This window comes from Anopheles bellator, chromosome 2, assembly GCF_943735745.2.
Source record: "Anopheles bellator chromosome 2, idAnoBellAS_SP24_06.2, whole genome shotgun sequence".
Lineage (NCBI taxonomy): Eukaryota > Metazoa > Arthropoda > Insecta > Diptera > Culicidae > Anopheles > Anopheles bellator.
The window spans coordinates 38654620-38667309 of record NC_071286.1 but is presented as its reverse complement, the minus strand read 5'-3'; the positions used below and the strand labels follow the sequence as shown (position 1 = coordinate 38667309).

At 51.4% G+C, this 12690-nt stretch overlaps 1 protein-coding gene across 1 annotated transcript in view; it reads left to right on the top strand.

Moving 5' to 3' along the window:
• Positions 1–12690, top strand: part of LOC131207503 (glypican-6) — a 47985-nt gene that overhangs the window by 30884 nt on the left and 4411 nt on the right. The window contains exon 2 of the mRNA XM_058200119.1: positions 6937–7104. Within this exon, the coding sequence (XP_058056102.1) occupies positions 6937–7104 (168 nt within the window). The remainder of the gene's footprint in view (positions 1–6936; positions 7105–12690) is intronic.

Here is a 12690-nt window from a genome sequence, read left to right as displayed (position 1 = left end):
CCGGGGGCCGAACACTTAAACACCCTCTCCAGGGTGGCCAGCGGAGTTCTACTCTTAATTCGATAACGATAACTATGCGATAATTCGAAAAGGGTGGTAAAGTTAGTACGGAGTTACGCTACCATCTGAGGGGCCATCTGTTCTTGCCCCCGACGGCAATCAGTCGCACGCACTGCGGGTGTTCCGAGTCGGGAGGTTTTCGCCACCAGACTCCAGGTCCACGCCAGTAAATTAACGGCCATGATGTGTGGAATATTACGTCTAACAGAGACGCCTCTTGTTGTGCGTGTAAATATGGCAATTACTGTGAGTGTAGCGTGAACGTGGCGTGATTTAAGTGTAAAACCTTTACCCAAAATGGAGCGCTAATGAAATGAAGTTTTAATTTATTTTCGCGGCAGGACCTGGGCTGGCCAAGATTTGATTGTTTCGTTTCGGGAAGCTGTAGCGTTATTATATTGCCGTTAGAACGGGCAGAGTCGTATTAGCAGCAAGTAAGGGGTTGTGCGTTAGAGTTGATGTCCACTGTCAGAGCTCGAACTGACGTCTGCCGCTTGATCGGATGGTCTATGGACGAGTTGTAGAATTATATAGGTTGTAATTGAGCTATCGTTCACAACTCTATAGTGTTCTTAAATGTTCTCTGAGTTGCTGCACTTTTTAAAATTAAGATTTTGTTTGCAATAATCATAGCATTGCCTGTCAACGTTAGTTTCTTCTGAACGGAATGACGACGGCACTATAGAGACAAGCAGTACAGTTCGATCCAAAGACCGCCAAGCTAATGGCGATGACGCATAGAGAGGTATTCAAAAAAAAAAAGAAGATGTACATAGCCCGGCAGTCGCGCACAAATACCGGCACGGCTTATGGCCCCTTAAAAACCGCACACCGAGCGTGTCCAATGAAGATTTGTAGCCCGATTTTCTGATTATTTTCCATTGTGACCGATTCGTTTCCCTTCCCGTCGCTCGCTTTCTGCCGCCTTTACACCGAGAACCGCACGCTCCTAGCTCGGCCCCGAAGTCCGATTTTCCACCATTCGGTGCGGTTCCGGAATCTCGGCTCCGAACGCCGTTTGGGAACTCTTCCCATTTTTCCCGAACCCCGGGGCCCGACGGACCACCCCGACAGTCTGGGTGCTCTCGGACGTGGTGGAACTTCCCCGGGCGGGAGAGCGGGGTTCGGATTATGCTTCAGTGCTTCCCGCTTTGTCACGCACAGCATAGGCTAGGTGTCAATTACCTGGCGGCCCCGGGGGCGGTGATCATTGTCACACCTCAAGGCGTCCGAGCGAACCGATTCATGCCCTCCCTCCGTTTCCGGTACGCATCCTTAATTGAGGTGTTTTTTTTTGGTGTATGTTTGAGGTTGTTCAACACCCTCACGATCACTAATTACTGGCTGTCCGAACGCGTCGATTTCTGCTCGTTTTCCGCAACCAGGGCTGTCTACAAAGATCTTCAACGCGATCCTGCCGAAGATCCTGGTCCGATCAACCAGGGATTGCCATCTCGCGCGGCAAACGGACTGCTTTCTGGGCCGGCCGTGGGATCATCATTCGGCGTGAAACCCAAAATTAGGCATCAATTTACGACGGCTTGACCTCTCTCTCTCTCGCTTTCTCCAATAAGTGACAATGAATTGACTCATCTTGGGCCGCGTGCGCGCGCGTGGGTGATCACGCGTGAAGCACGAAAAATACCATCACCGTCACCGTCTCCGGTGGGCCCCGATGAAGGTGTCAGCTGGCATCGGCGGCGGTGGCGGCGGCGACTTCGTCCCTTTTTCAAAGGTTCTTTCCGCTCGACGAGACTTGCCTGCCGATTCCTCCGTTCGCTCCGCTTGGGTGGCGGAATCATCGAGGAAACACGAAACTCCGGAACTAATGACGCGTGTTGTGATGGCATTACGATGGTGCGCGGCCTGCGCTTTCATTCACGACGCCACTGCCTAAGAAAGTGTCCACAGTGATTGTCCGACTATTGCTTTTGTAGAACACCTGGGATGGGAAGGCTTCAATTGTTTGAAGCGCGTTCGGCGCTCCGATTGGTCTTGTGTGGCATGTACTACGTTGGTGATCGTCATTCAGTGATCGTTCTGGTCGATTGTTGCGGTGTACATGTGTTGTGCCGTTTAATTTCCAATCTGCATTACCCTTTTCTATTCTTTGTACGCCTGTAACTCACAATGTAGCGTTTGGGTTTCTCATTGATTTTCATCATCTGGAAGAAAGCAATTCCGGAAGCGAATTCCTCGCGATGTTTTTACATCACAACTTCGTGATCATTTCAACACCAACTTGCCCCATATTGTTCCACAATTACCTTATTCGTCTTTTTACCTTGTACCGTCATTAGTTGAGATAGTCCAAACGAAGAATGTGTTGAAGGCTATTCTTAACGAGGCTTTCAAAACTATTCAGGCTGTTTGGAAAATTAGAACAAATGTAGATGCAGATGTATTGCGTAGAGTAGGGATTATTTTAAAGGCCATTACATAAATTTAGAAAATTAGAGAAAAATCGAGTTTTAAGCGAATTCCCGATATATTTTGGCTCCACTAGTATTCGGTCCCCCTGGTCATGTTTCGTAAAGTGAAAACAATTCCTCAGTTTCCGTTGAACCTCTCCATGCACGTTATGGGTCGGCTATAGATATTGCATAAACTCATCCAAGAAATGGTGGTGATGGTGGTCCGCTATGCAATTTTATGCGTAACCTAAAAATAGATCCTCTCAGTCTTCGCTAAGGGCGTGCCGAGTAGCTGGCTTGAGACCGAAATGGCGAGGGCAAATAGCAAAATCATCGTTGGCCGGACCGATTCTGCTCTGATCTACGCTAGCTCAGTCCGCCTCATTACATCCGAGAGTACTTCCTTCTTCAAAAATAGTTCCCGCACTGGAACATTTCTTCGGACCACATAAAAAAGGTCCGCAGACTCCAATCTGCCCCGCTGGCCCGTCGTAGTTGAATATTTGGCAATCCCGTAGCCGCAGCTAGCCAGTATCGCTCAGTTAATAGGCCAGATGTTGCTGGTCCCGTTGAAGCTGTAGTATGTTCGGTGCTGTGGTAATCAACGTTTGCTTACGTGCACTGCCCTGTGGTGGACTGGTTAATGTATTTTTGTACTTGAAGCCGGTCCGACGCGCCCCGACGAATAAATAAACGGCGCGCGCAACACGTGCAATTGGAATTATCACGTGCAACGTTAGCAAGATTAATGGCTCAAAATGGACGGTCATGTTTCTGGATACTCGTCAAACCAAACAGGCGAGGACGAGAGTAGAGTGGCGCGCCGCGAGTTTATTTTGAGCCCCGCCAGTCGAAGGCTAGGCCTCGGCGCATCGTTGTTTATTTAAGTCTAACCACACCCGGGCCGGCCCAGGGCCCTGGTTGGACCTTTTGAGTTTCACCATCGGGGAAACTTTTTTTGTTTAATTTTAATTCCCGGAAATTACTTTCTCCGTCGCTTCCAGGGCGCGACTCCGCGTACGAAGGCTCTGTATTTTCTCCAGTTTCGTGTCTCTTTTCTCAGCTCACCTCAGTTCTTCACTGTACAGTCGCCACTTTCGGCCTCTCTCTCCCTCTCTGGTGGATAGTTAAATATGTCGATAATCATTCCGATGCAGGCCAATGGTGGAAGTCGAACATGTGTTCGATGCGAAGAAAAAGTCGTTTTCCCGCGCGGTCTTTCCCTCGATCGGGCAGGTGCCGGAACATCCTCGCGCGAAGCAGTTGTGTCCGATCATTAATTCGACTTCGGCTCCCGCGGGACTCTGGTCTACGATGATGCCGACGGTAATGGGCGCGCTTCCCATCTGCTCCATCGTCCCCGGCGTCGGCGTATCGCGGCGTAGAATTATTAAAAGCTCGGCTCGATATTAAATGTGATAGATATGTAGCACCGTGCGTACGTTATATTGTCCTACGGCCGATTAGATCGAAGGCGCCACGCTACGAATCCGGCTTAAGATGACCACTCTTCGGCATGATGAAGTTCCCTCTTGAGAAACGATTACTCCATAAACCTGGGCGGACGGCGAGGGTCCATGTCTTCGGGACGGACTTTGAATCGATCGCCGGGTCGCGATCAGTGTCATAAAAGCCGTGGCGCTGGCTTGCGAGCTGCTTGCGTTCCATACCGCCACCGACGGCCAACGGTCGTCATCGTCGTCGTGGCTGGGTTCTCCCAGGTGGAATTCCATCACCTAGCACAGAAGACCCTGGGAATCGGTGGGTCCCGCTCCGGGGACGGGTTTTATCTCACCGGAGAGACAAGATTTATGCTGTGGGCCGTTGTCGTTCTATGGCCGCAGCACGTAAGTGCTAATAGAGGTTGACTTTATTGGGAAGCCGGCGGAGGTGACGCTGGAGGTCGTGGCGAGAAGTTCTTCGGAAATTCATACCAGTCCCGGGATACACTTCAGACGCGGTAATTATAACCACTTAATGGACATTGGGCCACGATGGCGCTTCCAGCGCCAGGCACAGGCGAGCGATGAAGATATGTGTACACAAGCTCGCTCGCCCCAGGTCCCGGCGGTCCCCAGCTCTCCCACAGCCGAGACAATGTTCTGCGGAAGTATCTGCGTCCCAATGAAGCACGCGGCTTCTGCTGCTGCTGCGCGCGGCCGACGCACGTTGGTCACAATTAAAGAAGCCGTTATCTTTACAGACCTGCCGCCGAGACAGAAGAGCCAGCGTGTGCTGCAATGGGGCGGGATGTCTTAGAAACCCCCTCCGGGTGGTGAGCCGTATGAGCGCGGTGGGAATTTGGTTCATTAGGGAGCTCCTAGACACCCGACGCGGGCCGTCATCTCGGGAGCTCCTCGGTGCGTGCGGTGTGATGGAGAGATATGCAAGAGCGCTGAAGGGACCTTTGCCTTCGGGAGAATCTATTTTGCGATGTTAATTTTGCCCATCCCGTAGCGCATAGGTCCCCACCACCACCGTCGGTGAAAGACCTCCTTTCGCGCCAATGTTCAAACACACGCGATAAGCGGCTGCCGCGGTGGCGTAACTTCTGATCTTTCCGAGCCCCTTGGCGGAGGCGGTCTCCAACTGGCGCATTCTTACACGCTGGACAAATCTACGGAAGCAGTTAGGCATGGCATAGCAGAGCAGCAGCGGCAGGACGGGAGGCCAGTGTGGGAGCAAACACTTGCACAAACAGTATGTTGTTTTCCTAACACACACCCACCGACCTGCGCTCTCCACCTGTCGAGGGTGCAACTCTGCGGAAAAACCGAAAAAAAGCGGCACAACATACTAGGGTGTTCAATAAGTTCGTATGGTCGGTAACGAAGCTGCGAGCCTTTTTTTTTGCTATATTGGGACACTCTTCATATGAACGTATGTGAAGTTTCATTACAATCGGTCACCTTTTTTTTCTTTACAAGCCATTTAGTATCGACGTGTCACAGTATTTTTTACAATGGAAAATATCAAGTATCGTGCCGAGATTGAATTTTTATTTTCAAAGGGTTTAAAAGGAACGGAAATTTGTGGACGAATGTTGAAAGTGTATAAGGACTCTTCGCCTTCAATTAGGGGGTTAAAATGGAGGTTTCTGAGTTTAAACGTCGTCGTACTAGCTTTAAAGAGGATCCATGTCAAAAGCGTCAAAACACAGACACAACACCTGAAATCGTACAAAAAAATACAGAATACCGTATTGGAAAATCGTCGAATGACTGAAAGAGATTTAGTACAAGGCCTAAGCATCTCATTAAGCAGTAACCAATATTTTGACTGAAGTTTTGGGTTTCTGAAAGCTGTTGGCAAAATGGGGACCGCATTCGCCAAAAATGGAACAATCCACCAGGTCACAAGAGCATTTTGAAAATGGCAAAAATCCATAAATTTCTGTTCGAATTGTTGGAGTAGCCACCGTATTTACTAGCGACTTCCATCTGTTTTCAGACCTAAAAAAATCATGCGTGAAAAGCTTTTTGGATCCAATGATGACGTCATAACAGCTGCGGAAGCGTATTTTGAAGCCCTTCCCGTTTCTCACTTCAGGGATGGAATTTATAAATTGGAGTCTCCTTGGAACAAGTCACTCTGATCTCTCTCTCTGAAGGGACGAAAGAAGCGTCAAGCTCAAAGCCTCTATAAGGATAATAACAACAAATCCTTGGAACAAGTGAAGGCCATACTGAATAATAAAGCCGTATTTCAAATAAAAAAAATGTGTTTTTCTTATCGACCACACGAACTTATTGAACAGCCTTGTATGAACCCAACACCCAGCGGGGAATGAAAAACAAAAAGGTGGTTGGTTCACAACCTCCCAGCGGCGGCGGCGGCGGCGGCGGCCTTTTTCATGTCCGGGCGCAGCGCGGCACACTTGTAAAACATTCCGCATTTCACGCCCTCCCGCACGCGGGTGGGACAGGAGTGGAACAGGTGTGTGTACGGTGAAGATCAGTACGTAGTGGACAGCGGGCCCTACGACGGTGGCGAGAGATTTCCACTGGCGGCCGGGAAAGCGCAGACTTGGTGACTTCCTTTCGGTGAGACTCCTCAAATAGCGCGACTTCGTCGTCGTCGTCGTCGTCGGTGGGCCTTTTGATAGTGAACTCCCGGGCACTGGTGGACCCGGCGGAACTCGGGCTCGGGCGTTTGCAGAGTGCACTGTTTATTCACATTCCTCTACTCCAGTCAACCCGCGCACCGACCGTACTATGTTTGCAGGCACTCGGCCAGTTAAGGGGTCTGCTTATCTGCCCAGTTTGCTAAACCTAGTTCCCTTTCGGGCGAAGACACACCTAGAAGAGCGAGGAAGGCAGAGGCTAATCAGGCCGCAGTGTAGACAACATTGTTTTACACCACGACACGGGGCCCGCGGCGACGGTGCCGCGTGCGTGCTAATTTATGAACCATTTCGGAATGATGTTAACTATGGTCCGCCTGTTCTCTTCTACGTCCCCAGATCTGACGCTGCGTCACTGTGAGGTCCCGATCGGCGGGGGAACCTGCTGCACGCAGACCACCGAGCACAAGCTCGCCCTGCACTCCAAGACGATGCTCGAGCGCAACACCAAAGACAACATCTCCAAGCTCTCGTCCGTGCTCGGGGCCCGGGCCGTCCGGTTCAATGGTAAGTAGCGGGAGGCAGCGCAAAAACACCACAACTGTGTGTGCTCATAGCATAAGGGCAGCCTCTGCTGCCGGTTGCATTCCGGCGGCAGGTGTTAAGTCCGGCATAGACACACATGGACTGGAACTGGGCCCCCCCCAGAACCCACAATTAGTGTCAGCTAAATTTGTACATCGACAAAATTCCTCGCCCATATCCCCGTGAGCTCTGAGGACCAACGACATGCCCGAAAGCAAGAAGTCGTGGAAGAATCGTCTGCCCATAAACGACATCCTGCGGTCCTTGGATCGGATCCTCGTTCCCGGTCGGTTCGGTTCCCTCGGTTCAGTGACTAATGGCTAAATTAGTGTTTCGTCCGCGGGATACGCTCAGAATGATCGGCCCACAGTCAGGTTCAATAATGGACCAGCAGCAGCAGCAGCGACAGCGGTGTTGATCGCGAAGAGTCCAAACCCAAACACAGCCTGACATGATGCTACACACTCTGCAATCTTCGTGTCACCGGGAAGCGGAGTGCCCACGCGGCGTACATGCTGCTGCCTGCCAATCTGCGGCCGATCGACTTTTTACCGGACGAACTCTACAAAAAAGGACGCGGGGAACGCAGCTAGTCTCCAGCGAGTCAGACAGCCAGTTGGCGGCCACCATAACGGGGGCCAGTTGGTCAGCGGGGTGGTGCGGTGTGTTAACCACGCCACAGTTGAGACTGTCCGGCGAGTGAAACGAAGATCGCTCGAAGGGTAATCCGTGTTGACATCTTGACGCAAAATGGGGACCCCACAAATTTGCCTGTCAAACTCAACACCTCTCTCTCTCGCCCTCCGGACGAGAGGCATCTGTGCACGCTCTCGTCGGAAAAGGTGTTGTAGCCGTGGTCCGTGGGGCTTGGTGTGCAATTTGCCCCGTTTTTTTGTTTTCGTTGCAAATCTTGCTCGAGACGACCGCAAGTGGATAGGAAAATTACCAGCGAGCAATTGTCGGGCGTGCGTTAGCGGAACTAATGCTTCCACTGACCGAACGTCCTAATCCTTCTTGAGAGCCTGCACTTAACGCTGTAAGCTTTGCTTAATTTGCGGGTTCGAAAATGTGCAGAATCCAGGTTCTTGCGAAATAAAGTTGGAGAATTTAAAACCATCCTCTGACGCTCGTCGCTACAGGTCCTAGCGATAATCCGCGCAATCCAGACAAAAAGCGAGCGAGTGACCACTTGGGGAACCACTCTCGTCCACTCTACAACTTTGTCCCACGCATACGCAGCACATCTTATTTACCGGCCACTTCTCTTTCTTCGCCGCCGGAACATCCACGCGGAATCCGTTCGCGGTGTAATACTACGCGCCGTTGTAAATTCCATTCCACAGGAGATGCCCACGAATTCTTGCCGTGCCGAGCGGAAAGTGTCATCGAAGAGCGATCTGAAGTTTGCTTAACAACCGGTCACGTTGTCGGGAGCTCGGTCTGCCGCTGTCACACTCTCGCGACTTGGCGACGGCAGAAGCAAGATACATAAAAAAGAAGGGTGGTGCCCTTTCCGGACGCGCAGTGCTCATTGCGCTGCGCCACGCACGTCCCACGCTGAAGGGAACCTGAGCTCAACGTCTCCGTTCCGTCCGCGATCGTTCTGGTGTTCGATCCGTGGACTCGCAACCTCGCACCGGCTTGCCCGCTCTTCTTCTACTTCTTCGCGGTGCGGAACACTGGAGCAACCCTCCTCCCAGGGCAAAAGCCTCCGAATACGGAGCCCCCGGGGTCCGAGGGAATTATGTTTACTCTCTCGGCACGGTGTGAAAAAGGGAATGCCAACGGACACGTCAGACGATCGATAGTTTCACTATCTAGAATCTGGTCCAGTCAAAAACGGAGCGCGAAGAACGGACGGGAACACGGGGTGCCCAACCGCGCCAGGGTCGATGTCTATCGATAGCCGTCGGCAGTGATAGTGGACGCACGCAAGTATAGGGTGGTGCATCAAGTGTTTCGATTTTAAACTACCGATTACTTGACTTTTAGAATGACAATTACGAAACGGAACTTACTTCCAAAGTGGTGAGTCTTCAACTCAAACTGTACGTAAAATCTGATTCCCCCCTTGCTGGTGATGATAGTAAACAGAATTGTCGCATTTGGGGACAGGAAAACCCACACGTCGTGCAAGAGAAGAGAGTGCCTGTTGGGTGCGGATTTTGGTCTGGCGGCTTCATCGGCTCGTTTTTCTTCGAAATTGAAGAAAAAATATTAAAGCTGAAAACTTGGACCAACAACAGGGACGGCACGACGTTCCATACAGCGACAGCCACAATCAATAGTTTGCTCCTCGATCTCTATAAAACACTCTGTCGAGTGTCGAAGTGTCGAACACTTCACGACTGTCCGCCCATCCGTTGAGGAACTTTATTTGTATATTGGGACATATGGGACAGGTCTAATCCATGGGTACTTTCGATTTTTTTTTCTCTAACCCTTACCAACCCAACGGAACGGAAGCCGTCCCAGAAACAGATTCTTGACGACGAAAGATTTATCAGTCACATTGACCCGAGGAATGCTTCGCCGAGCGGTTCCTGGGGGGTTTTGTTTGTACAAACTGTTCTCACTTTTCCGGACCCGTCTGTGGAAGTCCACCACACACCAAGGCGCGCAACATTCAATCAATCACCGGGCGGGGGCCCTTACTAATACCAACTTCACATAGCGATCATAACCCGAAGAATCCCAAGCGTGGAGCCACGCTTCCCTTGGGATAGGTCTTAGAAGAAGCCTTGTTTACTTTAAGGCCGCCACACAGTTCAGTACTCCCTTTCGCCCAAGGCGTGTCCCGTAAAGCAATCGTCTTCGGGAGAGAAAGAGAGCTCAAGGGGCGACGGAGAACCGGACACTCGGTTGGTTGGTGACTGGACTTGCTCATCGAACTGGCGACAGCAGGACGACGATGTTCTTCTCCAAACAAGCAAGTCTGCGGGGTGTATCAAGAAGCATAACCAGCGCGCCAAGTTGGCAAGATATGCTTGCCGCTCGTTTCCAGTTTTATGGCTTCATGCTTCTCGGCGATGATAGCCCCGTCAGCGCCAGATATCTTTTACCAACAGTTTGGTGGAGAGCGACACACACTTTTACGGACTGTACGGATTTCACTCCAGAGTGCCCCACTCTGAACATGGGCCAACCGCCGATGATCCTTGCACGGGTTGCCTGAATTTAGATTTCGGTTTAACATTGCCCTTCCCAATTCTTCACTCCTGACTCCTGGACTGTGAGGGGAAAGCAATAAAGTGTTAGATAAGAAACGGACTCCTCTGCCCCGCTGTGGGTGCGTTCCGGCCCACCGCGGCCCCGTTTCTAGTTCGATTAAAGCGCCCCATTAAAGTTATGGTATCCTGTTTCTTCCCTACGGTGCCCCTTCCGTCCCGGTTGGACTCGGGGTTATTCATGCCCCGGTTTAATGACATTTCAGACGGGAGAGGGGATCATTAATTGTGTGCCCCCCTTCGGTGGCAGAATCTCGCCGAATCGTGTTTTTTACCCTGTCCTCGGCTGGAAACTATTAAACTGCAGCCTTCCTCCACGCGATGGGGTACATTCCTGCACACGTCTAGTTTCGCCTTGTCCCGTTCCATACTAATTGTGTCCTTTAACCGGCTTGACAGCCCTCGCGTCCCGGTTCGCGTCCGGTTTCGGTAGCGAAGAAGCCACCATTTTCACCTTGATGCCGCCTTCGGCTACCGGGAGAGGTCCATCATTTGCATGAGAGAGGGGCATAATGAAACCGTCGCGGACTGCGCGGAAAACTCCTTTTTTTGCGCACTAGTGTTGCATCTATTATCGTGGTCGTCGTCTGTTGTCTGTGGCATTAAGGCTGTCCCCCGGTGTGGCCGGGCGCTCTCATGTGCATATTTTATGGGCAATGAATATCAATGATTTAGCGATGTTGTATCCGCGCCGTAAGCGTGGATAGTTAAAGAACAGAACGGGCACCGACCCAATCAACCCGGCCTTCTGGGGCCATCAGCATCGTCGGGGAGACAGACTTGCTGTGATACGTGTCCACACTCTTGGGGTGTCATTGCAGTCGCCTAGAAGCCTGACACCCGGCGCGAAATCGGTTCAGTTCGTGTCCTGGCTGTAGTGGGAAAAATGGACAATCCAATCTTTATCGAGTTGCTAGTAGTCGATCATATAACAACATTCCCGAATGCCTCTGCGTAGAATTTAAATTCCTTCGCGCACTGCACGTCAAAACCGGGTGACGACGGGTACACCGGGTCCAAGATTCCATCCTTCAACGCTTTCGTCGTCGGCGACAAGGGGGTAATTAAACGTGGAAGCTGCTCCAAAGCCGGATAAGATCGCCCAAAAGCGTAATTGTTATTCCTCTACGAAGGCCGGCGGAGGTACACGACGGTGTATTCGGAATGCTTTTGTGGTGGCGCCAGCACGCCCACTCCGATCGCGCCCCGGAATGCGAGACGGTATTGTGAAAGCGTATTTTGTGGAGTGCCTTGACAGTAGTTGCCTGGAGTGAACCGTCCCGGTGATAGGTGCTTTACTTAAGATCAACGCGCTGATGCTACCGAAACCTGCAGATGTGACCAATGGCGACGTCAACCCGTTGTCTGGTGTACCTGATGGCTACACAAGGACAACCATGTCACTCACAAAAAAAGGAACGGAAAAGCTCACCCGTCTTCCCGATGAGTCTGGCTCACCCTAATCCTCGGCTCGGGGGGTACAAATCGCAGTACGGCGGCACTGAACGCAGCTTCCTTGAACCTGTCCCTGGTACCTGTCCTAAAATTCCCCGACGAACAGGTGCCCGGTACAGTACTGACTACGCGGTACTGTCCCGAAGAGCTTGTCACCTGCAGCGAAGTCTAAGCGGAGATGGACAAAGTGCCAGCACGGCATCCTATTTTCGGAGGCATCCTTACCTTACCGTCGCCGCAGATAGGCATCGGCTCGACGGATCCCCGTTTGCATATTTCATCCGGATAATTGAAATAATATGTTAATTCGCCTGTTGCTAATAATGACAAACGATGGGAACCGCCGTCGTCTCTCTTGGCTTTCCGGCGGTGGCCACGCATATTAACTCGACAATCGACCGAGAAGCGGTGCCACTCAGCCCACCGGCTGCTTTGGCTTCTTTCTCGGCCATCGTTGCTGTGCTTCCTATTGCTTGCTATCATCGGTCTCGGCTACCCCACCGTGTGGCCGACCCAAGGACTGTCGAGTCGAGTGATGCTAAATTTGGATTGGTTGTGATGGTGCGGCTGCAAATCCTACGCATTTCCTTGAGCCTGTTTTCACACGATTGCTTTGGATTGGTATTCAGAGGAGCTCCATGCGAACTCAAACTGTGACACTTCCGCAGTGTCCACCAAAAAAGCGAACGCAACCCCGTCGATCTTCGTTTCAATTAAGTGTCTGGATGGATGTCTTCATGCAAACGATTGAGATTGTTGGCATTGGCACGAAGAAGTTATGACTGTTTTTGACAATCAACCCACCGTCTGGATCGACCGATCGATCAACGACTGGCTGATGCATGATCACACGAAATTGTGACCCAAGAAGTGAATGTCCACTTTG